We start from the raw sequence: 22,915 nt of genomic DNA, 5'->3' as shown, positions 1-22,915 counted from the left end.
AATGTTTAATATATAAAAAGCATGTGTCTCACATAGGCCATTGCACTATTGCACTTGTGGTTGAAAGTAAAGTGTGTGTGAGTGTACGCATTTGTGTGTGTGTGTGTGTGTGTGTGTGTGTGTGTGTGTGTGAGAGAGAGAGAGAGGTGTAAAGTTCATGTCCTGAGGCAGTAACAGCTTTCTGATGCCGTTGTTCAGACTTACACATCTGCCCAAAGACCCCTTGGGAAGGTCAGAGAAAGGTAAAGCCTGCATCATCCACAAGATATTGTGTGTGTGTGTGTGTGTGTGTCCTGGTTGTGAATTGGTGCCCACTCCCAGAGCTGTACAAAACTATTTATTCTAATCAAGCTGTGACATTTAGCGCCACACCAGTTGGGACCAGCAACACGCGTTTGAGCCGTGTGCTGCCACCCACATATTCTCTTGCCATGCGAGGAATCCCCTTCCTCAAGGAACATATTGACGTGTCTTTGGGTGATTGGACAGTTGCTATCAGTGTGCACTGTCTGTGAAAATGGCTGACTGAGAGGCAAATTGTAAATCGCTTCGGATAAAAGTGCTGTGTAAATGCACACCACTTACCAAAGCATTTTCATCCCCCCCCCCTCCCCCGTTCCCCCCCTCTGCTCTTCATCCCATCTTATTTTTCCCATCTCTTTTTCCACTTTCACTTCATGCCTTCAAAAATCTGTTTGGCATCAGTGTTTTTAAATATATAGATCAAACACTTCGGAACATTTTCTGTAAAAACTCCCACCGAGTTTTTTTTTTTTAACTTTTTGGGGGGGGGGGGTGTCTGTTTTCTATTACTGAATTCTATGAACATCATTGCATCAGATTAGTTTTGAAATGTGTTTACAGACACAGTACACAGAGTGGTGATTTCATTTTTACGTACGATTTAATTTATTGGACAGTTCCATCATATTTTAGACAGCCTTTTGACTTCATCATGCAGTTATCATTTCACAGCTTTATCTGTGCTCACTTTCCATCCCTGACCACTTTCCTGTTTTTGCCACGGCTAAAATACTATCCAATTACATTCCTTTATCTCACTATACCCCACTCTCTTCCCCTGCGTTGGGTGATAATAGAGGGATCCATCACACCATTAGCTGCAGGCGGTTTTATAAGCTCAGCAAAATGCTGCATAGAGAGAACTCAAATTATAGGCCACTGCATTATACCTTAAAATATGCCTTGTGTTTGTGTGTGTGTGTGTGTGTGTGTGTGTGAATGAATGATGATACCAAGAGTCATGGTTTCCCCTAATGACTGATGATGCATTTCCAAGAGGAGAGGAGGAAAAATTGTGGCAGCTGGGAACATCTCTCACGCCGCTGTCGTCTCCTCTGTCTATTTTTCTGTCTGCCTCTCTGTCTGTTGTTTCATCACTCCTCATATCTATTTGTCTTCTTTCTTAAATTGCATTTGGACTTTTTTTTTGTATGAAGGAGAGCTTTTTTTAACACATGCTGCACTAGTCAATGCACACATCCCATGATAATGGACTGATTACAAAAAAACGAATATTTTATTGATGTTACTGATTTAAAAATGCACTTTTATCTCATCATCAACGAGGAGGAAGTCTGAAGCAGGTTCAGAACAAGTGTGGAAACAGATTTCAGCATCGATTGTTGCTCAGGGACACTTAAGCAGTGCCAGCGTGTCTTGCTGGTCCAGCCAGTGGCCGATTTGTAGAAAAGCTGCTAGAACAATGGACATACTTCCAAACCTAGAGGTCTGGCTTATTGCAACGGCATGCTAAAACTCTTCTGTTAAGGTTTTGGCCCGCTGTTGATTGTCAGATCGTTTTTCTTTGTGCTTGATGCATGCTTGACATGCCTCCTGTAAGTGGAGTATGAACAGGACCATCCCAGATATATCTGCTTATTCAGAGTGACTTAAGATTCCCTCTTACGTTTGTACTTAAACGTATTTCTTGTAACTGTGGAACCAACCAGTTCCAAAGTAATTCTAATGCTTGTAATACAATGGAATTCATACAAATGTACACAGCAAAGCAAAGCAAAATAAGAGGCAAAAAACAAGCAGTTGTATAAGAAAGCAGTTTTTATGTTATTATTCTTTCCATAGGAAAAAAAAAAGAAGTCTCTGCCATCTGCTATCCTCTCAGCATTCCACGATCTACATATCACCACACTTCTTTATGAACCCTTCGTCATCTTTCCTCGAAACTTAACTCTAATGTTAATTTATGTTTCTGGACTACTGCTTTATTTGTGTATCCTGTGTTTTATCAAATGTGTCCCACTGCTGCATATTCAGTAGCCCCATTGGGGACAAATGATGTTTTTGATTTACTGCACTGTCAAAGCTAAAAAAAAAAAAAGGGAGTAATCATTCAGTGCTTTTAATAAAATCTCTTTGTGACAGTGCTTAACATTTTTACCTGCATAGCAAGACTTGACTTCACTTAACTGTGAATGCTGCAAAAAGAGTCCATTTGATACACTCAAACCATCCAAGGGATTACTTATAAAGGGGTGTGATAGTGGGGCAGCATGGCTCGGAGGTAGAATGGCCATCTAGCAACCCAAGGGTCGCTGGTTCGATCCTCACTTCCCCCGGTGACCATGTCCAAGTATCCTTGAGCCACATACTCAGCCCCTAATTGCTCCTGATGGCCCTGCACTGGACTGGCGACCCGTCCAGGGTGAACCCCGCCTCTCGCCCAATGTCATCTGGGATAGGCTCCAACCCCCCCCCCCCCCCCCCCCGCAACACTTATGGATGGATGGATGGATGGGTGTGGTACTTGGCTGCTAGACTGCCTGGATCAAATTGAACTCCAATGTGATTTAAGTTGAGTTTATTGCTCTCTAAAGTATCCGATAAATCCTGTTTTGTTTTGAAATGATGTGTTCAGGCCAAATAATGTCCCTCCTTCTGTCCTTCTAGCTGTAGAAGTGCACACATAGGCCATGGTTATTCCTGTAGGAGTCAGCAGCTGGTGACTCCATGTCAGCGGCAAGGAGAGGGAGGCCTGCAGGGCCAACAGCAGCAGCAGAAGCAGTGCGTGTGCATGTGTGTATTCATGCACGCACCCATGTGTATGTGTGTGTGTCCTCGCATTGAGGGGAATCGGGGGTGTTTGGTTCATTAAACATGCAAATGCATGCTTATCTTCCCCCAACACCAGATAGTGGTGAGAATAGATAAGAACCAACCAAACCATGCCAGTGAGGCTGTGTGTGTGTGTGTGTGTGTGTGTGTGTGTGTGTGTGTGTGTGTGTGTGTGTGTGTGTTTGTGTTATAGAAAGTGACAGAGAATGATACCAAATAACAGCATGGGAAGAGAGGAAAATCGAGTGAGGAAGAGAAAAAGAAATGAGCTAGTTAGCTGTAGGTAATGTCTCCCCAGGTGTTATATAATAGGACACCTGATGGCCGTTTAACCATCTGTTATAGCTGTTTTTTCATAGTTTTTGACATCAGCAGCAATGATAGCCTAAGATGGTAATGTTTTATGTGTGTGTGTGTGTGTGTGTGTATACTGTATATGTGTGTGTGTGTGTATGAATATGTATGCGTGTGCATAGTGGCTTTGATTACGTATGTGTTTCTCCATGTCACTTCTTTATCAGACAACTCGGATCTCATTGTAACAAACTAGTGGTGATCTGATGCATCTTGCTGATGCTTCTGGTGTTTTTCATCTCAGAGCTTTGCCCAGGGGAGCAGTGTGCGAGTCAAAACAAAGTGATGAATGCGTTACTGATTGGCTGTGAGGAATAATTCGTCTTATGTTTACTGTGTGTTGTGTCTTAGAAGAAGTAGAACTACAATGCTGATGGGTTTATGCCTGATAGGAGCTTTGCTCTGCTGAACCCACCCTGAACCTATTACGTAAAACTTTCCGTCTGTGTGCATCGCTTGCTTTGGCATTCCTTTTGACTTTGCTTCTTATAATTATTTGAAAGGGAAGGGTGCATACGTCAGTGAAGGCATCTATCAGTATGTATTTATGTGTCATTATGCTTCGTGCTTTGCTGTTCATTATCTGGAAAATCTATTTTTCTGTGCAAAGATTAATTTTTTTTAGTTGACCTCATTTAAAAAGCTATTACAATGCTCTTTAACATGCATTATGTGCCCACGTGTGTGCCAGATCATGTGAGTGTAACACCCTAAGTGCTTGCCTGCCTGTCTGCTATCTTGCAGGCATTTATTCTTGTGTGAGTGTGTGGTGACAATGTAGTGTGTACTGAGAAGAAATTGTTTACATGTAACAGGATTGAAGTCAGCTGGTTTCAGAAAAATGCCAAATGTAATTATCAACGGTTAAGGCACGAAAAGAGACGGTGATTTCAGTTGAGAAACAGCTGATTAAATATAATTTAACGTTGTTATTGCATCACACAACACACAAAATTTTTACCTTATTTCACGTTCTAATACTACTAATATGTAGTATCTGGATGATAATTTTCAACCAGATATGGAATATGCTTTCATAAATTGAGTATCAGTAAAGGTGAAGAAAAGTGTCACCTAACAGTATGCTGTATGTGATGTGTCTTTAAAAGAAAAAGATGAAAAAAAAAAACAGACTCATGATCCCTATGATGGCAATGTCATAATAGTTGACTCTTGGCCTGGACAAAATAATGTCAGAACTTTTTTTTATTTTTAATGACACAGCAACTGTGATGCTCTTCGCTATGTAGCTGAATTTAGCAGTCATCTCTGAAGGGTGACAATCATCCATCAAGTTTAGTCATTGAAATCTTGCAGCACCAACGTTCTGAGTGCTCCAATTCTGTAGATTTGCAAATTTCAAGGAAATAACTGTGTCAGAAAATATAATGATTCACGGGATCACTGTATACCATCCATTTTCTTCCACTTATCCTGTTAAGGGTCATGGGGGTGGGGGGGGGGGGGTGGGGGGTGGAGCCAATCCCAGCAGCCTTCAGGTGAGAGGCAGGGTTCACCCTGGACAGGTCACCAGTCCATCACAGGACCAACACATAGAGACAGACAACCATTCACACTCACAGTCACACCTACGGTCAGTTTAGAGTATCAATCAGCCTCGTCCCCTCTTGATGTCTTTGGACTGTGGGAGGAAGCTGGAGTACCAGAGAGAACCCACACAGGAACAGGGAGAACATGGAGCCGGGGCTCAAACCTGCAACCTTCTTGCTGTGAGGCGACAGAGCTGACCACTGCACCACCATGCTGCCTATCACTGTATACACTTTTGTAAAATGATGGTCAGTTGAAATGGCTCTTAAATGAATGCAAACAGAATGGGTTTTGGGGGGTTAACAAATATTTGAAATTTGGAGAATCTTTATGTCCTGCCATGAAATTTCATACAAACTTAAAATCTCATTTTGAAAAAAAATGACAAGAGAATTATCATGATACAATGGATTATCATATGAGCATACTCCTATTTTATATTATTTTATATCAAGGTTATTTTTCATCTTCTTAATGAACCTCTATATTGCAAGACCAAAAAAAAGCAGAGATATTAGAAAGAGATTCCGCTCCCCGCACCCCTCCCTTCGCCTTTTTTACTGCCTCCTCAGTCACTTCATCCAGGCACCAGAACTGATTTCACATATTTATATTCTGCAGCTAAAGTCACTAATGGGAATGTCCATTTACTTAAAGCGACAGAGAGATTAAAATAAGAGAGATAGTTAGAAAGGAAAGCGCTGATAGCGAAGTGGAAAGCGAATGAACGAAGGGAGACCAGGCGGAGACGGATGAGCGAGCTTAAAAAGGGAGAGAAGGGAAGATAAGAGCTCAAATTTTGATGTAAGCATGTACCTGAGAGATATGCTTGAAGAATGTTTCAGAATGACCACAAGGTGAAAGCAGAGGCATGAATGGAGATACTTGTCCCAAAGACCATGAACATTATTATGCAGGACTTAGACTTTCAAGTTCTGGTCTTAGTTTTGTCCTCAAATGTGTCAATGAGAGAGGGAGTGAGAATATGAGTGAGTTTGCCTTTTTGAGACGTCATCCCCTGCGGCCAAAGGAATCAATGTCTGGAGCAGTTTAAGGAGATTTTATCCGTGTGGAGAAGAAGCAAAGTGGATGACGTGTGTGTGTGTGTGTGTGTGTGTGTGTGTGAGATGTCTTCTCTGCTTAGTGTCTTTTTTTCAGGAAGTTTGTGCATCTCATACCAATACTTCATCATTAAAACGAAAAAAAAAACAACGTGACGGGGACAAATACCGGCTCCATCATTACCTTTGATGCCGACATTTGCACTCGAGCAGAGAAATGACTAATCGCATTCACTCTCTGAAACATAAAAGAAGTTCATACTGTTCCATACTGATGAATCATATTCCCCACCAAGACTTTATAGAGGATTTAGATTAACACAATAAAAGCTAGTTAGTTGATTTCCTGCTGGCCAGGGGGTTGGATGTGGGGGCAGAGTCCTCCCAAGAGCCATAACTGAACGCTGTGATTACACTTCTCATTGTGACTTTTATTAGCTGCTGTGGATGCTCTCCAATCAATTTTTGTTTCCATTGTAATCCAGTGAGTCAGATAGCATCGTGGGTGGTGAAAGAAATGTCTCAAAAGGGTGACACTGTAGAATTTCTTTCTACTTGACGGGTAATGTGAGTAAGAGCGTTTGTATACAGGGCTGATCTTTACCTATTTTGAATTTGTCTGACCATACATGTGTATTTTCAAGGTACATATATTTCTTTTAAATTTCTCTCCTTTCCCTGGCTCTTTTTTTTTTTGTTTGAAGGATAATTTGTAACATATTCTGGTAAAAGGTTCGATGATCTTGACCTTGAATTGGAAAAAAAAAAAAAAAAAAAAAAAAGAAGCGGCATCAGCATGACGTACACTTTTAAAAATCGAAATAAATCTATGAAACCTAACTTGCCAACTGGCTCTGGCTCCGGTACGACTGTGAAAATAATGTTAGCTTCTGTGCTTTTTATTATCTCTCTAAGAGGCCAGCTGTCTCATGGCTTGTCTCAGTGTGCTGTGGTTGGCGTCTGCTCTGAGCTCCTGGCCCGCAGGTACCTCCCAAGGCTATTCTCCACACACACAGAAAAAGCCTGCGTCTGCACTGTCCTCTCAAAAGGAGATGAATCAAGATGAAACCGGAGAAAGGAAAGTGACTGCAGTGGGAAAAAAAAAAACAAAGAACATTTTCCATCGGGAGATACAGTGAGCGCATCGAAGGATAGGAATTTTTTTTCTTGTTTTGTTATAGTTTTGGATTTCTTGATAATTGTTGATAGGCCATGTAAAGCGGGAGCGCTTATTAAGTTTTAAAACTGGACCACCAAAGCCTATTCGTGGGACTTTAAAGAAATGTGAAAAATTAATCACTACAAACAGTTAGAGGGAGCCATCTTTTTTCCTCTGAGGCCTTTTTGTATCTCGTAAAATGAAAATTCAAATCTCTTTAAAAAAAAAAAAAAGTTGTTTCACATCAAGTAGATCCATGTTTCCCAAACTGAGGAAAGTGTACCCCCCGAGGGTATGCACAGTTATGTCCGGGGGCACACCAAAAAAAATCTGTAGTATCCTCTCAAAATCCTTCACCCAAAACAAACCAGTGTTTTTTGTTTTCCCAGCCGCTGTCACGGTGACCCTCTTCTCCCTCTTACCAGATCTATTGAATGTTTCAAGGGGTGCAGGTCTGGGAACAGTTTGGGAAACAGTGAAATTGATCAGTTTAGCAGCATTGTAAATTAATTCTACTGTATTCCTACTTTCATAGTCAAGCTTAATTCATCACATCACAATGGTGACAATGCGCATCTTACTCATCAATCATATATTTCACGTGCAAACATTTCCGTGGGAAAAGCTGTCATATCCACCATCATCCACCCACACGTATTCTGATACCAAAATGTGTGAAAGGCCAATAAGAATTGGTGAATTTGTCAGGCTCTAGTATTGACTGCAGCATTTTTTTTGTCTCAGTATCGTCAATTTGCGCCCGGTATTTTAAAGGTAGGCTGGATCAATGATATTGCAATATTGAACTCCTTGTTTGAAAAGGATTTGTTGGGATCAAGTGTCAAGTGATCATTTTCGAAACCAGATTGAAATTTCTCGTGAAGGTTTAGGATCATAAAACCTCACGATGCCATTTTCTTTGCATATTGGAGAGTTTGAAAATAAAAAGAGGAGGAATTGTACCAGTAGGAAAATTCTAAGGAAATAACCACTGTTTAAAAAAAAAAAAAATCATCATTTCACTCTCCTACTGAATTATATTTGAACACATTTCTTGTGTTACTCTTTTTAAACATGTTTGCTGATGATTATTTTGACACATTTGATGCCTTTGGACAAGAATGAACAGCTTTGTGATAGCAGTGGCAGGATTGGGTGTGTGAGTGTGTGTGTTCGTTGTGCGTGCATGCATGCAAGGATTTAGATGGAGTTGTTTAGTCACTGCAGACCAGACGTGGTGATATATTGTGAGAGCTGGACCATCTAGCTCCTCTCCTACCACTTAATTAAAACCTCTGTCCCAGGGTACAGGGTCACGTGATATATCCTCAACACACACACACACACACACACACACACACACACACACACACACACACACACACACAAATATAGTACTCAGACATTCATGTCTACAGGAACGGCCTCTTCAAGTTACACCTACACACACCTACACTGTGTTATTTATGCACAAGTGCATGATTATTAATTTTCAGAGTCACGGTCTTGTGAAACATTAGCTGTTCAGTAATAGACACAGAAGAGTGTGATACATGTTGGTGCAATTTATGTACAGTACATGGCCATGTTACACAACTTGTCTCAATAAATAGTAATGACTGACGGGAGAAAATCAGGGTTCGAATTACGTGGGAGCCATTGAGAGCCGAGCTCCCATAGGGAGGGGTGTGAGCTCCCATGAAGGCAGTTAAATCATACATCTGTGGGGTCCTGGCCAATAACCAGAAAAAGAAGAAATAGCACATTTTTTGATCTAATTAGTTTTATTTATATTAATGAGGTAAATAAAGTAAAAGAAAGATGTTTTCCAATGAAGAATATGGACCCATTCTGTCGTGCACAACAGTTTATACTGCACTTCACCACCAAGTGCACAGTAGAAAATTGAGAATAAACTATGCATGCTGGAGGGTGCATATTTAAAAAGAAAACGAAGAAGTAGCGAGGAACATATCGGCAAAAACACGACAGGATAGACAGCAAACGGTCTGAAAGTTTAGCCATCATGTTGCCAGAAAACAGCTGCTTCTCCATTTGGGGTCTGCTACCCTGTCCAGCTTTGGATTTGTGACCGCAAAGAAACTGAAAATGGACGCAGAGGAGCAGACATCTGCTAGCATGAGAGCTAGCACTAGCTCTGCTGCTGGGCGGGATGCTAGCTCCACACCTGATGCTGCTGGAACCACCTCACACTCAGGGGAGAGTTCAGAAGAGGAGCAGGATGAGGAGACGTGAGCTCCCGCAAAGGAACGTGCACCACTGAAATGGGGACCCGCTCAGTGGAAATCTTGGAAGGAAAAATACCCCTGGCTTTATTCAAAAGAAGACTGTATTGGATGTCTCGTATGCAAGGAGGCTAAGACGCTCTTACTTAATGAAAAAAAGTTTGGAGTGCATTAAGCAGATCCTAGAGAGAGAAAGAGAGGGAGAGAGAGAGAGAGAGAGAGAGAGAGAGAGAGAGAGAGATAGTCTCTCTCTCTTAAAGCACCCTTTGGGTGTTATTGGGTGTTCATTATTTATTTATGTCCTTCTGAACATCAGTAATTTTAGAGACCCCCACAAAGATCCGATCGTAATTCGAACCCTGGAGAAAAACAGTTGCTATCAACAGCTTTGAGAAAATATCACTTTTACATTATGACTGATGGATGTTTCCAGTTTTTGTAACGTGATAAAATTGGTTCGGATGTCATGTAGAAGCTTCTAGGAGATTTGTCTGTTCATCTGGCTGGTTGGGCCGCACGGTGGTGCAGTGGTTAGCACTCTCGCCTCACAGCAAGAAAGTTCAGGGTCTCTATGTGTCGGCCCTGTGATGGACTGGCGACCCATCCAGGATGAACCCCTCCTCTCGCCCGAAGGCTGCTAGGATAGGCTCTGCCCCCCCCTCCCCCCTGCGACCCTTAACAGGATAAGTGGTAGAATATGGATGGATTGACCATGCTGGTCTATCAGAGGTTTACAGAACTCTGCACACTTTTTGTTAGCAAACATCTGCAGGTATCAGACTAGAGCTGGGTATCACCACTGACCTCCCGATACGATACGATTTCGATACACTAGGTCCCAAGTCGATACGATTTTCGATACGATTCGATACAATATACGATACGATATTTTAGTTACAATACCAATTTTGCTTTGGTAATGGAAGAGATTCTCAAAGGACTAATGCTGTAAATTCAATTGTAAAAGTAACCCTCTAACCTGCTGCATAATTAAATATTAATATTTACATTGAGAACTGACCATTAAACAATAGTTATACAACATCATGCACTTGTTATTTAAATATATGACCGTCATTCAAAACAAAAGGGCAACTTAGACTTCCACAAACCGTCAGCAGCTCAGCAAGATGGCTCGCGGTGTGGCGAGCTTCAATCGCCCACATTTGTAAAACGTGGGACATGAGGGACCAGTGACTGTCAGTGTAATGAGAGGTGATGGTCAAGTAGGAATCTGTAGCTCTGCTTGTCCAGCTGGCGCAAGTGATGGCAACTCTCTCTGCCGATTTCATTGCAGTTGTGACGTTGTTTTTAACATCCCTGTACATCTTTGAGATTGTGACTCGGTTGTTTCCATGTCAGTAGCACATACCGTGGTTCCAGTGTCTGGACAAGGTGTATGAAGCCTACATTTTCTACCACACAGTATGGTCTGAGATCCTTGCAGATAAAAATTACCAGAGCTGAAGTGATGTTCTCTGCACATGGAGGCGTGGATGGAAACTTCGTCCCAAATGCTTTCTCCTGCGAGGGTTGTTTCAGTGATTTGTAGTTTCCTGGTTGCTGAGTGTACTCTGGGTGATGCCTAGTCAAATGGCTCCAGAGATTAGTTGTATTTCCGTTGTACTTTACCTCTACTTTGCACATTTTGTGCACAGCATTATTTCTGTCAAGTTGGGCACAGTTTTCTTGCTTCTTAAAGCCAAAGTGCTGCCACACATCTGCACTTAAATTTGCCGGAGATTAAAGTTGCGCTTCCGCCATCTTGTTGTTCTCTGATCGGAGGCACATGGCCTGGATCTCGTGAGATCTGATCATCTGACTGCAGTAACGTTGCACTAAACACTAAATCACGCGAGACTAAAGGGGCAAACAAAAACAAAAAAATAAACAGGTAAAATCTAATGCATTTTAAAAGATCGATACTGGGATTTATGTATCGATAATCTTTCCTACAATTGTATATTGATAAAATATCGGTATATAGACATTTTTAACCCACCTCTATATCAGACCACATGCTGCATTCACTCAGTTCAAGTGCAGGTGGATCATTTTCTGTGTTTCGTCATAACTACCCCACTCTCTCTGTGTTCTCCCCTGAACCATGAATATTGACAGTATCAGGCTCCTGTTGAGCTGTTACGCTGATCACACACAAGCAGGGATAGTGTCTATGAAGATTACAAGTGTGTGTGTGTGTGTGTGTGCATAAGTGTGTGCACACGGTGCCACAGTCTGCTCTCACGAGGGACCAATAAAGAGAGACTGTGTAAGGCATATAACCTTTCCCCCGTCACACGCACTCTCATGTTAATATATTCTTCTACTGAAGTGGAAGCTGCTGATAGCGACTCCCACTAAATTATCCTCAGACTCAACTTATCCGCTTCAGCCCCTGAAGCTCTGAGAAGTTCCATCCTCACATGACATCCAACTACTGCTATTGAATTAGTCTTTTTTTTTTTACTCATTTTTCACACACACACACACACGTACACACACGCACGTGTGCATATATATGTATAGATATGTTTGTGTATATATATATATGTATACATATATGTATACATATATACACATATATGTATATATGTGTGTATGTGTATATATATGTATACATACTGTGTATACATATACTGTATATATATGTGTATATATACTGTGTATATATATATATATATATATATATATATATATATATATATAGATGCTTTTCACAGACTGATACTCAACCTGCTAGATGTATGGGACGTGATTCTTCTTGAGTGAAATATTTCACATATTGTACTCCAACTCTGATTTAGCGAGCATGCATGCAAGGTGTATATCTTTAAACCAAGCAAAGAAAAACAAGCCTCTGCCATTGTGCAAAGAAAGCGTACAAGATCTTTCAGTAGTCTCACAGAGGGGGATGTTTGTGCTCGCATATGTGTGCATGTGAATGTGTGTATGTATATGCAACACACAGACCGTGTGCCAGTAGAAGCTGAATCATTTCTATGTTTGTTGATCCTTCGCTGCAGCCATGCGGAAGAAGTGACCAGGAGCCTGTTTCTGGTGATTCTCAATGAAACACCTACCAGCTTTTACATGCTTGCTGTGTTAAAACTGCATGCTTTTTAAACTACTCGGTAGGAATATGCATCTCATACAAGTCCAAACTAACTCCTAAAATCATTTAGACTTGATGCAACATATGGGGTGTCCTACTGTTCAATGAACATGCCCATTTTGGGGGAAATTCATGATTATCCATTATTTTCAGAGACAGACAGGCTGATAGATACCCTCCCTTCTTCTCTGAGGAGAACGCAGAGCTCCAGACTAGTAGTTAGCTTAGCTGTAATAGATGCTAGCAGTGGGGAAGTCGAGAAAGCTGTCTCAAAAGTCACCAGATGCACTCTTCTACAATAAAGAAATATCCCCAGAAAGGTCTTTGCCTGCATTATCATGTTGAACATTTCATCATGTCACTTTAGAGTCAAACAGACCTCCAGATATTCTGGATCTAGTTTGGCTGCCTTGGCCTCCCATCCCATCTTGGTCTTCCAGCTTCAAAAGCCTACAGTTCCACTTTTTTGTATGGTCTGGTTCAAGTAGTTCATGATCAGGGTCTTGGTGCATCTAGTCGTAATCCTTCTTATCCCGTCAAAAAGAAAGAAAGAAACAAAAAAGCCAGCCTTGATTAGTAGCAGCAAGTGCTCTGCTTGTCAAAATGTTTGGATATAAAAAAAAAATTTAACCAAAGGTACGATGTGGCTTTTGAAGTGCTGCTTTAAATCATGGCACCCAATCAAGACAATAGTTCTGGCCCCATGTATCTCACTCTAAATTAACATCTATTTTTTAACAGATTTTTTCATAATGAATGGAAATCACAGTCTGAGTTTTATTCATTGACATTTTTTTTTTAATTTATTTTTTTAGAAAAGTGTATTGGATGATTTTGAGACAGCTTTCTTTCCCACCCCACCGATTGTGTCCATTGCAACGGAGCTAAGTAGCAGCCTTGAGCTCTTTCTTAACGTGTAAAAACCAGAGAATCACTGGGATCCCAGAAATCTTTCCATGAATGTGACTCCATCAAAATTAATTCCCGCAGCGCAAAATATGTGAGCATGAAAATTTATATTACGTTGCTTTTTTTGATACTCTACTAACGGTGAAACTTTTATCCTAACACTTGACAATGTGTTGAGTAGAGCTTTTACACTGCAGCTCAGTCTTATGTCACAACAGTCTAGTTACAGTGAATTTGATAAGTATAAATACAAGACAGCTACTGACTGTGTGAGGCACAGAAATACCGGGCACGCCCGGTGTCAGGCCACGCGTCCCTTGTGAATTATGCATGGAGGTATTCTGTCATTATCTGTGCCGGTGCAAAGCACCGATAGCCCACCTGTCATAATAACTATAATAGCCGGGTGATTTAGACACACACAGCAGATGTTCCTGGGCTGGAGCAGTGCGCAAGGCAGGTGCTGTGTACGGCTGAAACACTGTATGCAGACATACAGTACACACACATATGACTCTGCATAATCTGTACAGTTGAAACATACTATTCAGTAATTATGTGATACCGGCTTCCTGTCTATCAAGGGGATGTTTAAAGTCTGGCGCTGGAAATATATTATCGTGGAAGACATGTTCAACAAACGGACACGGAGTGCGCTGTATTTTACAGTGTGTTCAGAGAGAAGTGGTCTGTTCAGCTCTCGTCTTGGATTTATGAAGAGTTAGTGTTTCTGCCGGCGATCTGTCCAGGGTGAACCCTGCCTCTCACCCAACGTCAGCTGGGGTAAGCTCCAGCCCCCCCGTGACCCTTAAAGGATAAGCGGTATAGAAAATGGATGGAGGGATGGATGGAAGGAAGTCTTTGTCAGGTAGACTCAAACAGAGACAAAGGTCAAAATGTCCAGTCAGTAAGTTACATTGTGCAGCTATCAAGTGCATGAATAAACATTAATACAGAACAATGGACCAATGATGTAACAAAGCAATAAGTCAAATGGGTGCATGAGGCACCCAAATGTGACCTGATAGACAATGGAGACATTGCACCTAAATGTTTACGATATCTAAAAAAGGACTCGCACACTCCAAATCTTGAAGTCACTGAACACTTGCAAAAATAGAAACCGTAACAAAACTAAGTTGGAGCATCGACTGACACATTTGCATATACAGTAATATGTTTCTACATGTAACTATCTTCTCCACATCAGGGGGGGTCAGTCAACTTTTCAATGGCCATGTATCTAGAGAGCTGATGTCATGACCTGCCTGTTTGATATGTGCAGCAGCAGAGTTACACTCATCACATCTTATCAAGTTGACTGTGTAAAAGTGCGGGATGAAGTGTTGTATTAGTGAAAATTTCAGGGCTTTAGTAATATTACTCAGGAATATTTCAACACGTTAGTGGCTTAGTCCAGCGACAGTTATGTATGCAGGAGGGAGCCTTCATGAGGATGTGTGCAAGTGTGTGGGGGTGTTATGGTGTTTGTCGGAAGCCCTGTAAAGTAGCTCAGTGCAGACAGTGTTATCTGTGACTGAGACCATCCTTGTTGATTACTCGTGCGGCCTCACATCTCTTTTCCTCACTTCAGACACTTCATACTACATATTTAACATCCATAAATTGAGACTTGGAAATTCAATCAGTTAATCAACTGCAACGGAGTGACTGAAACTCCCTAAAGATCTTGAAGAGGCCCCTGACTATCTGAGCTAAATTAACTCAGCTGTGGCTAAATGCTAATTACAAAGACAGAGTCCAGGATGTCAAGGCTGAGTGACTGTGTCTGGTTTGGTCCAGTAATGGTCTCAGAGACGCAGTAGAAGGCCTGGACATTCATTCACAGGTACACCCCTAGTCTGGAGCACCAGGACTTATCATTGTATCCAACACACCTACAACTCCACTCCCTGCTCTGCAGATATTCTTCTATGTGACTGGAGCATCAACTCCTCCTGTCCACTCAGATTTAAACACCCAATTGTTGGCTGTGTTTGGATCCAGTGTGAATATTTTAAGAATTCAGTTCTGGTCTTTGTCTCTGACAGGAAAAACATCCACTTGAGTCACCATCAGAGAAATGTTTGTTCCCTTCTGTATGAGAATGTTGTCTGTTGTAAGTCTGGTCTCTGACACAGCTGCTGTCACACGCTCAAAGTAGTGCAGTGGATGGATATTGACTCTGGATTGTAACCGTGAAGGGTAATTCTGTGGAAACTGGCTGTGATGGTCAGTGTGCACCACCTGCTCCAGCTTATCCTGAGGCTCTCTGACCCGACTCACTTCAGTGTTCTGCTGCGATCTGATGTGCTGCTTCACATCAGAGCGTCCCCTCTCTATGAGACTCATCAGATCAGTGAAGCCCTTCTCATTGTCCTCAGCTGCTTTATCAGCTGAGAGATCAGTGGCATTCACCTCCTGTTAAAGCACCTTCGCGTAGTTCTTTCTGTCCTTTATTCCCTGCTGGATTCACAATGAGGCTGCTGGTGTTTGTCATATAAAGGTCTATCATAGCAGTGATAAGCAGCTAAACCTGCTTTTTCTTTTTTTTTTTTAGCTTTCTACTTTTTTGCTTTTTCCCAGCCTGAAGTTCTTCCTGCATGAAGGGATGCTAGAATAATGTTTCTCATCTGAGTAGGCTGCATCCACAGGGATCAGTCACTGGATCCTTGGGTAGATCCAGACCAACCAGACAGGACAGGGTTACACTGTCCAGCTGAAATTCCTTCTGCTCTATTTCACCTCCCAGCAGCGATGACTGTTGGCTTTGTGCACTGGATGAGACCTGACAAGCTGTTGCTTCCACCCATCTTCAACCTGTATACATGGAATGATGAAGTCTGGAAATACAGACATTAAGACAGTTGAACACACGTATTTATATTTTAATGTCATGCGCTGATGACATCGTGGAGTTCTACAGTGCTCAGTCTGCCATCGAATCATCATCATCTGGGCGGTGGTTATCATCACTGACCTGGCATATTTTCCCATTTAATATTATTGCTCTTTATTAAGGCAAATACATTTTTTTCATCTAAATTATCAGTGGAATATTTATCCATCCATTGTCCATAGCACTGATCCTGTTCCGGGCTAGAGCGTATCCCAGCCGGAATTGACCAAGAGGCGGGGGTCACCTTGGACAGGTCACCAATCCATCACAGGGCCGACATATAGAATCGACAGAATCAATAGACTCCTCAATTGCTGGAATAATCCATAGTTGAAGCCCTACGCCACACGCACACAGGCAGACTCAGACTAGATCTCAAGGAAAATTGGAGCTTTGATCTTTTAAAGAAAACAAACATACCAAAAAAAAAAAAAACCCTAAAAAGAAAAGAAAGAAATTAACCGGTTAGTTGCTGCATAATGGGTGTCGGGTTATCGAAAGCAGAATTAACCGAAACTGACATCCCTCGTCTCTATTGAAGTCGGCGCATTGTTTGTTCACTTTTCTTTTGTAGAAATAGAAGTTTGTGTTGCAGCTGTCAGTATTCATGCACTGGAAATCATTTCAGTCAACAACTTCGACAAGACAAATCTCTTCGAGCCAGACTGTCATTAAGCTGTCATATTCACAAAAATGTGTCGTCAGCCTTGTTTGTGCACAATAGAATGCTTTCTGAATTAAGTATTCAAGAGCTTACACACAAACACACTCGCACAGCTCAGTGAGGATATTCACCAGCAGACTACATTCTCTGGCCCCTTACCTTAACCTGAACCCAAACCCACTTTTAACAAAATTAAGTCTAAACCCCCAAAGCTGCTCTTCAAAGGTGTCTCAGACAGTGAGGATCGAACAAAATGGTTAAGATCTCAGTCAGTCCCCACAAAAACAACTGTAAAAATACACGGGCAGACTGTAAAATATATGCATATGAGGACTTGCTTGTGTCACCAGAAGGGAGGCGAGTCTCTACTGTGTGAGCCCAATTTTACCCCACATGACCAACACCGCACGCACACAAACGCACACACTACCCCCACTCACATCCAGAGTAGAACTTAACCCCCCCACCACCCCCAGCCTTAATTGACAGATTACAGTTAGAATGTCGCACCATCATGCTGACGATGATGAAGGACAACACTGTTGTTATGACAACCATCAGTGGGTAGATACGTATCCACACAAGAGACACATCCACAAATATGATTGAGTGGTTCCCTAACCAGCTCCATGCCTAAAAGTGTGTGGGCAGATTTTAGCTAACATTTGTTGACACTTAAACTGCACCACACAGAGGTTCATAAAAATATCTCTCTCTCTCTCTCTCTCTCTCACACACACACACACACACACACACACACACACACACACACACACACACACACACACACACACACACACACACACACACTTCACAGCAGTGTTTATGGTCCTGGTTCAGCATTGGCCAATATGTCAGTTATTATTTTTTTCTTTTAACCATCCTTCAGACATTATTTGAAGATATTGAATCATGAGCAATTTAATCAATAGGTCATTGGAAGTTCACTTAATTCCTACAGAACTAAACCACAAGGGAAATGTGGTTATGTAATGATGTGTAGTTCTGAAACTGCACATAAAAACTCTCCTTGTCAGTCAGACAGTATCTCTGATCAGGTTATTTGCGTTTCTAACCATCCGTGACAGGAATGTGATGATAAAATATTGGGTATCAGTGTTCAGTGCAAATACTGTTAAAATCAATTTTCTCTAAAATATTTGAGAGTGAAACACGGATTTGTTGAATTATTATTCCAACTGTGTGCAGCTCCAAATGTGTCTGCATCCAAATTCTCTGATATTCTTTGCATGCCTCCATGTTTAGAAAATGCCAGCTGAACTTGATCGTTTCTCTTTGTCAGTGGAAGTTTGAAATCTGTGAATTGCCATATTTTCAACACGCGTGAAAAGAGTGAAGCACTGGGCCAAGAGGAATGTTTGCTGCTGTGTGGAAGAGCGATTTTCATGATTTATCTACATACTTTATTGGTGCTGGTCGTCATCGCTCATTTAAAATTTGGTAATGAAAGAAACATTTAATCATTTGTTCTAACAAGCTTCGTGAAATCATTCTCTATATTTTACTCAGATGGCCACCTGCTTTTATTTCATTTAAAGGAGGGACGTAATCATCAAACCTCATTCCAGGCTAATTAGTAGTTTTATAGCTTAATGAAAAAGGCCTATGAAATAGACTGGACTGCTTTGTAATGACCGCTGTCTGCTTGTTTGGATTGAATGGTTCCCTGTCACTCAGGTTTCTTTCAGCCCCAGTGAACAGCAGTCAGTCTTACAGTTGACATTTTACAAAAGGCTGGAAACAGGTTGCACCGCACACCCCTCAGCTGGATAACTTGGGTTTCAACATCCAAAGCCATCCATTCTGCTTATTCGTGGAGCATGACAGGGAATCCTCCCAGCTCTGGGCAGTGCTGCGGCTGACCTTGACACGTGACCTTTGTGCAAGCAAAGATGAATGAACATCCACTGGGTTAGAAAAGTACCATCATTTCCTCTTGAGTCGAGCCACAATAGGAAGGGTTCCACCTGATTATTATATCATTATTGAACTCAGCAGTTAGGTTCTTGAAGTGAAAACCCCATATTCTCTATAGAGGAGTTCACTATCAGCCATAATCTTGTAACAATCCCAGATGGAATCACCATGATCCAGTCAGGGTGTGAAACGAGAACCAGAAGATCTGCCTCACTCAGATGAATTTAATTTCTTTTTTTCCCTCCATTCCTCTGCACAGCGTGTCCCTACTGTGTTCATGTGCTACACCAAATTAGACTTGCTGGTGCAATTACTGCTTTCTGTCAAAACTACTGGAGTTCTATCTGAAAAATTTAAATTAATTGACATTCCCGGTCCCACAATGAAACACACTAATAATAAAATATGTCTGGATATGTAAAAATTACTGAGAATTTTTCTTTAACTAACGTTGGGTTTGTTTTGATGCTGATGCACCTGGGTGTGTAAAGTGTCTCTTAGCTGAGCGTACATAAACACCCCCCCCCACACACACACACATCGACAGTGACAGCCTTATCAGGATGGACAAGTGTTGTTAAGTGCCGCTATCTGTGAGAGGAGGCAGCTGGAGGATTTGAGCAGAACCTTGTGAGGCAGCGTGTAACTCTTTCAGAGGAATGCTCGCCAAGCTGGGGACTAATGACTCATGAAAGATGTGGCGGCTGGTTTTCCTGTGGATGCTTTCATGTTGACCGTGACATCTTGAGTTCGTAGTTCCGCAGCACGACGTTCACAAAAAATCTCGACCGTTAAGGAAGTTCACAGTTTATCAATCATTTTTTTTTTAAATAACAAAAAAATATATTTCTAAAGTGTGTATCTGAACCGTTGACGTCAGGGTAAGCAGACTTGTCTCTGTCCTATTCCTGAACATTTGAAGTGCTGTTTTCTTTCCCCCCTCCTGAAAGACACATGAACAAAGTTTGACTGTGTGAGCACCAGCCTATATGTGTGTGAATACTAAGTAGTGTATGCTGTTTGCAAGCGTGTGGGTTTCAGCGGGAACGGTAGAGGACGCTGTGTGATTTAGCTTTGTGGCAGTTGTGAATTTAAAATGTCTGTTTCATACAGGCTCGCTGTTAAAAAGAGAGGGAGAGAGAGTGAGACACTGCCTCGGTGTGTCGAGGCATGGCAGGCGAGAGTGTGCAGTGTTGTGGAATAATTCTGTGTTTATTCAATCCCCCCCCCCTCTCTCTCTGCTGTATCTCAGTCATTCATCTGTTCATTCATTCATTCAAGGTTACTCTGTCCTACCAACCGCACTGCAATAGCTCGCTAATCGTAACTACTGTTACCTGTAACATCTGAGAATAAAAACGCAGGGAATTGATTGAGGAATTAATCAGGAAGAAGGGGAAACTTTAATGAAGCAGTGTCTGATAACTGAATCAAGAGTGATTTAACTGATGTTGTATGAAGAGTTTCATTGCCAGATACGTACGAACCACTTTAATAGTCCAGTTTCTCTGGTTAATGTTAATGAACTCAGAGACAAAATGAGAAATAAAGTGAAAACATTTCATCCGCGCTTGTGACAGCCATAAACAACTAACAACATCCAAAGCGGGGTTGTGCTTTTTACCTATTATGTTTTATTTATTTATTTACCCAAATAAGAATAAATATGGACTTGATTTTATTAAAAAAAAAAAAAAAAAGAATGTGAATTGATCACTGTAAAGGAGTGGCCCGTGACGAGCAAAGATCTAAGACCTAATTCATATTGTTGGGGAGGAAGGATCATTATTATTCTTTGAAAGAGCAATCTAAAAAGGTAAAGTTACTATGAAGTCATTGCTGACGTCAAAGTGGATGTATCCCCCACATTACTGTGACTGGATGATTCTGCAAACACGGTGCTGCTCTGGTAGTTATTAGCAACAGGCCTGGCTCGCTGCTTGCACTCTCATTAGCGCTGCACTGTGTGTGTCGTCGATGTGATGAAGTAAAAGAGCAGGAGAACCTGGATCCTGAAGTCGCACTCGGGAGACTTCAAAGCTGTTAAATATGGGCTGAAAGTCAATTCATGTGACTGTTTGATTTGACATAATTATTACGCTGTTAATTTTGCTTCCGATTTTAATCAATTTCTTGGACTAAAAAAGTTAAAACAACAAAAAAAATTACGATTTTGTTTCAGGTCTGGATTAAATAGCAGGTTTTCCTTTGCTTTTATGTTTGTCAGCAGCATATAGATGGATTTTTATTCAATTTTGTGATAATCGAGCATGATTTAGTTTCACAGGCAATCTGGATCAAATGGTAGGTCCTGACCGCGACTTGAAGTCAGTGGCAGGATTCAATATCTCTCAACTGTGACTGATATTTATGGAAAACAGAACAAAAAAATCCAACAGTTTATAGAGGAAGGGGAGGAATCACATGACGACTTGATTCAAACTTTAGTGACTAATTCAAGGACGTCAGACTTGCCTGACTGATATTGATAAAATAATCAACTCGACGTGAAAAGATACGTTTCGTTTTTAATCAGCATTTCCATTTTTCTCGATGTTGGGAAGTCAGACTAATAATTTGAGTTTATTAGGTGTGTAAAACGTCAACAGACCTGGTATTTTTTGTGTGCGCCCCACCAGTAGAGGTTTGTTTATCACTACAAAACGAACAAGACAAGTGTGTCTGTGAGAATGCTTGTTTCTGAAAACAGCAGCGCGACACTTGCACATATATAACTTCAGCTTCCAACAAAGTTGACAGACTTCACCTTTAGATCCAATACTTACATGTATTTCTCTCCTTGCTTTCCTCCCAGATAAGTGGCCTGGTTTGGAGATGATTCACTACCAAACATAGATTACTAGACACTTCAGAAATAGACTGTTTGGATTTGCCTGATTTGATACTCAATGATTTATCAATAGATTGAATACGGAATCTATTTAAACATGTTCATGCCGCAGACCACTACCATCACAGCCAACCAGGCGGATAAACACATGTAAATGTATTCATTCTGACTCATGTACGTCGTCAAAGTCGTCCACACATGGAGGCACAAAGTAGACGCAAATGGTACCACGACACTAAAGCTGCACATGCTGACAGCCATTCAATTAACATGTCACGTATGTTGAATACCAAACAGCACCTGTCGACGGGCAGCCAGTCAATGCAGATGAAGTCAGATGAAAGAGTCCATATGTATCTGTTAGTCTGTCCATGTCGGCATCGATCACACAGCTGGCAGCTCGATACTCTCACTTTCTGCTTTTTTCCCTCAACTTTGCTTTGTCTTTTTCACGATTCTCAACTCCTATTAATCGCCGATCAATCGGCAATCATCAAGAGAATGGATAAGAAGTCTTGCTGATGTGAATGTGTTTGCCTGTGTGTGTTTGTGTGTGTGTGTGTGTGTGTGTGCACGCAAAACATTTTCAGAGTAACATAACTTCTTTCCTGAGTGAACATCAATGGCTGACTAACAACTGAAATGTCATTTTAGTTTGAGTGTAACTTTTTGTGTTGAGTTTCTGTTCTGTTTGTTTTTGTCATTATTCAGCATAATAGAACGTAATCAAGGGCTTTGGCTATTAAGAAATAATTGGATTTTTGAATTTACATGATGTATTATCCATATGAAAACAAAACACCGAATGCATTGAATGTCTCATTTTGAAAATATAATCTTGATTTGATGCAAATGACAGTGACTTCATAAAGTGGCTGAATCACGTCAAACACAATTTCTTCCGCCACCGTGTCGTATGTAAGGTTTTTTTTAACTTCTTCCTCTTTCTCTTGCAGTTCAGCAGATGAGCAGTTTCGCTGGAATGCCCAAGGTAAAGTTTAAAGTTCAATTTATTCATGGGTTTAAGAGGAGAGACGTGCACGTATGACTGCCATTCCTACCAAAATGCTTG

General features: G+C 41.3%; 1 protein-coding gene across 6 annotated transcripts in view; it reads left to right on the top strand.

Moving 5' to 3' along the window:
• The window catches only part of ctnnd2a (catenin (cadherin-associated protein), delta 2a), a 292,727-nt gene that overhangs the window by 107,577 nt on the left and 162,235 nt on the right, over positions 1 to 22,915 (top strand). For all 6 annotated transcript variants that reach the window (XM_086191968.1, XM_086191964.1, XM_086191967.1 and 3 more), the window contains exon 4: positions 22,800 to 22,834. In XM_086191968.1, the coding sequence (XP_086048094.1) occupies positions 22,800 to 22,834 (35 nt within the window). The remainder of the gene's footprint in view (positions 1 to 22,799; positions 22,835 to 22,915) is intronic.

Source organism: Aulostomus chinensis, chromosome 21 (genome assembly GCF_037954235.1).
Source record: "Aulostomus chinensis isolate RoL2024-O1b breed Wild chromosome 21, RoL_Achi_v1.0, whole genome shotgun sequence".
NCBI classification, from domain to species: Eukaryota; Metazoa; Chordata; class Actinopteri; order Syngnathiformes; family Aulostomidae; genus Aulostomus; species Aulostomus chinensis.
This window is presented reverse-complemented; position numbering and strand designations above follow the sequence as displayed.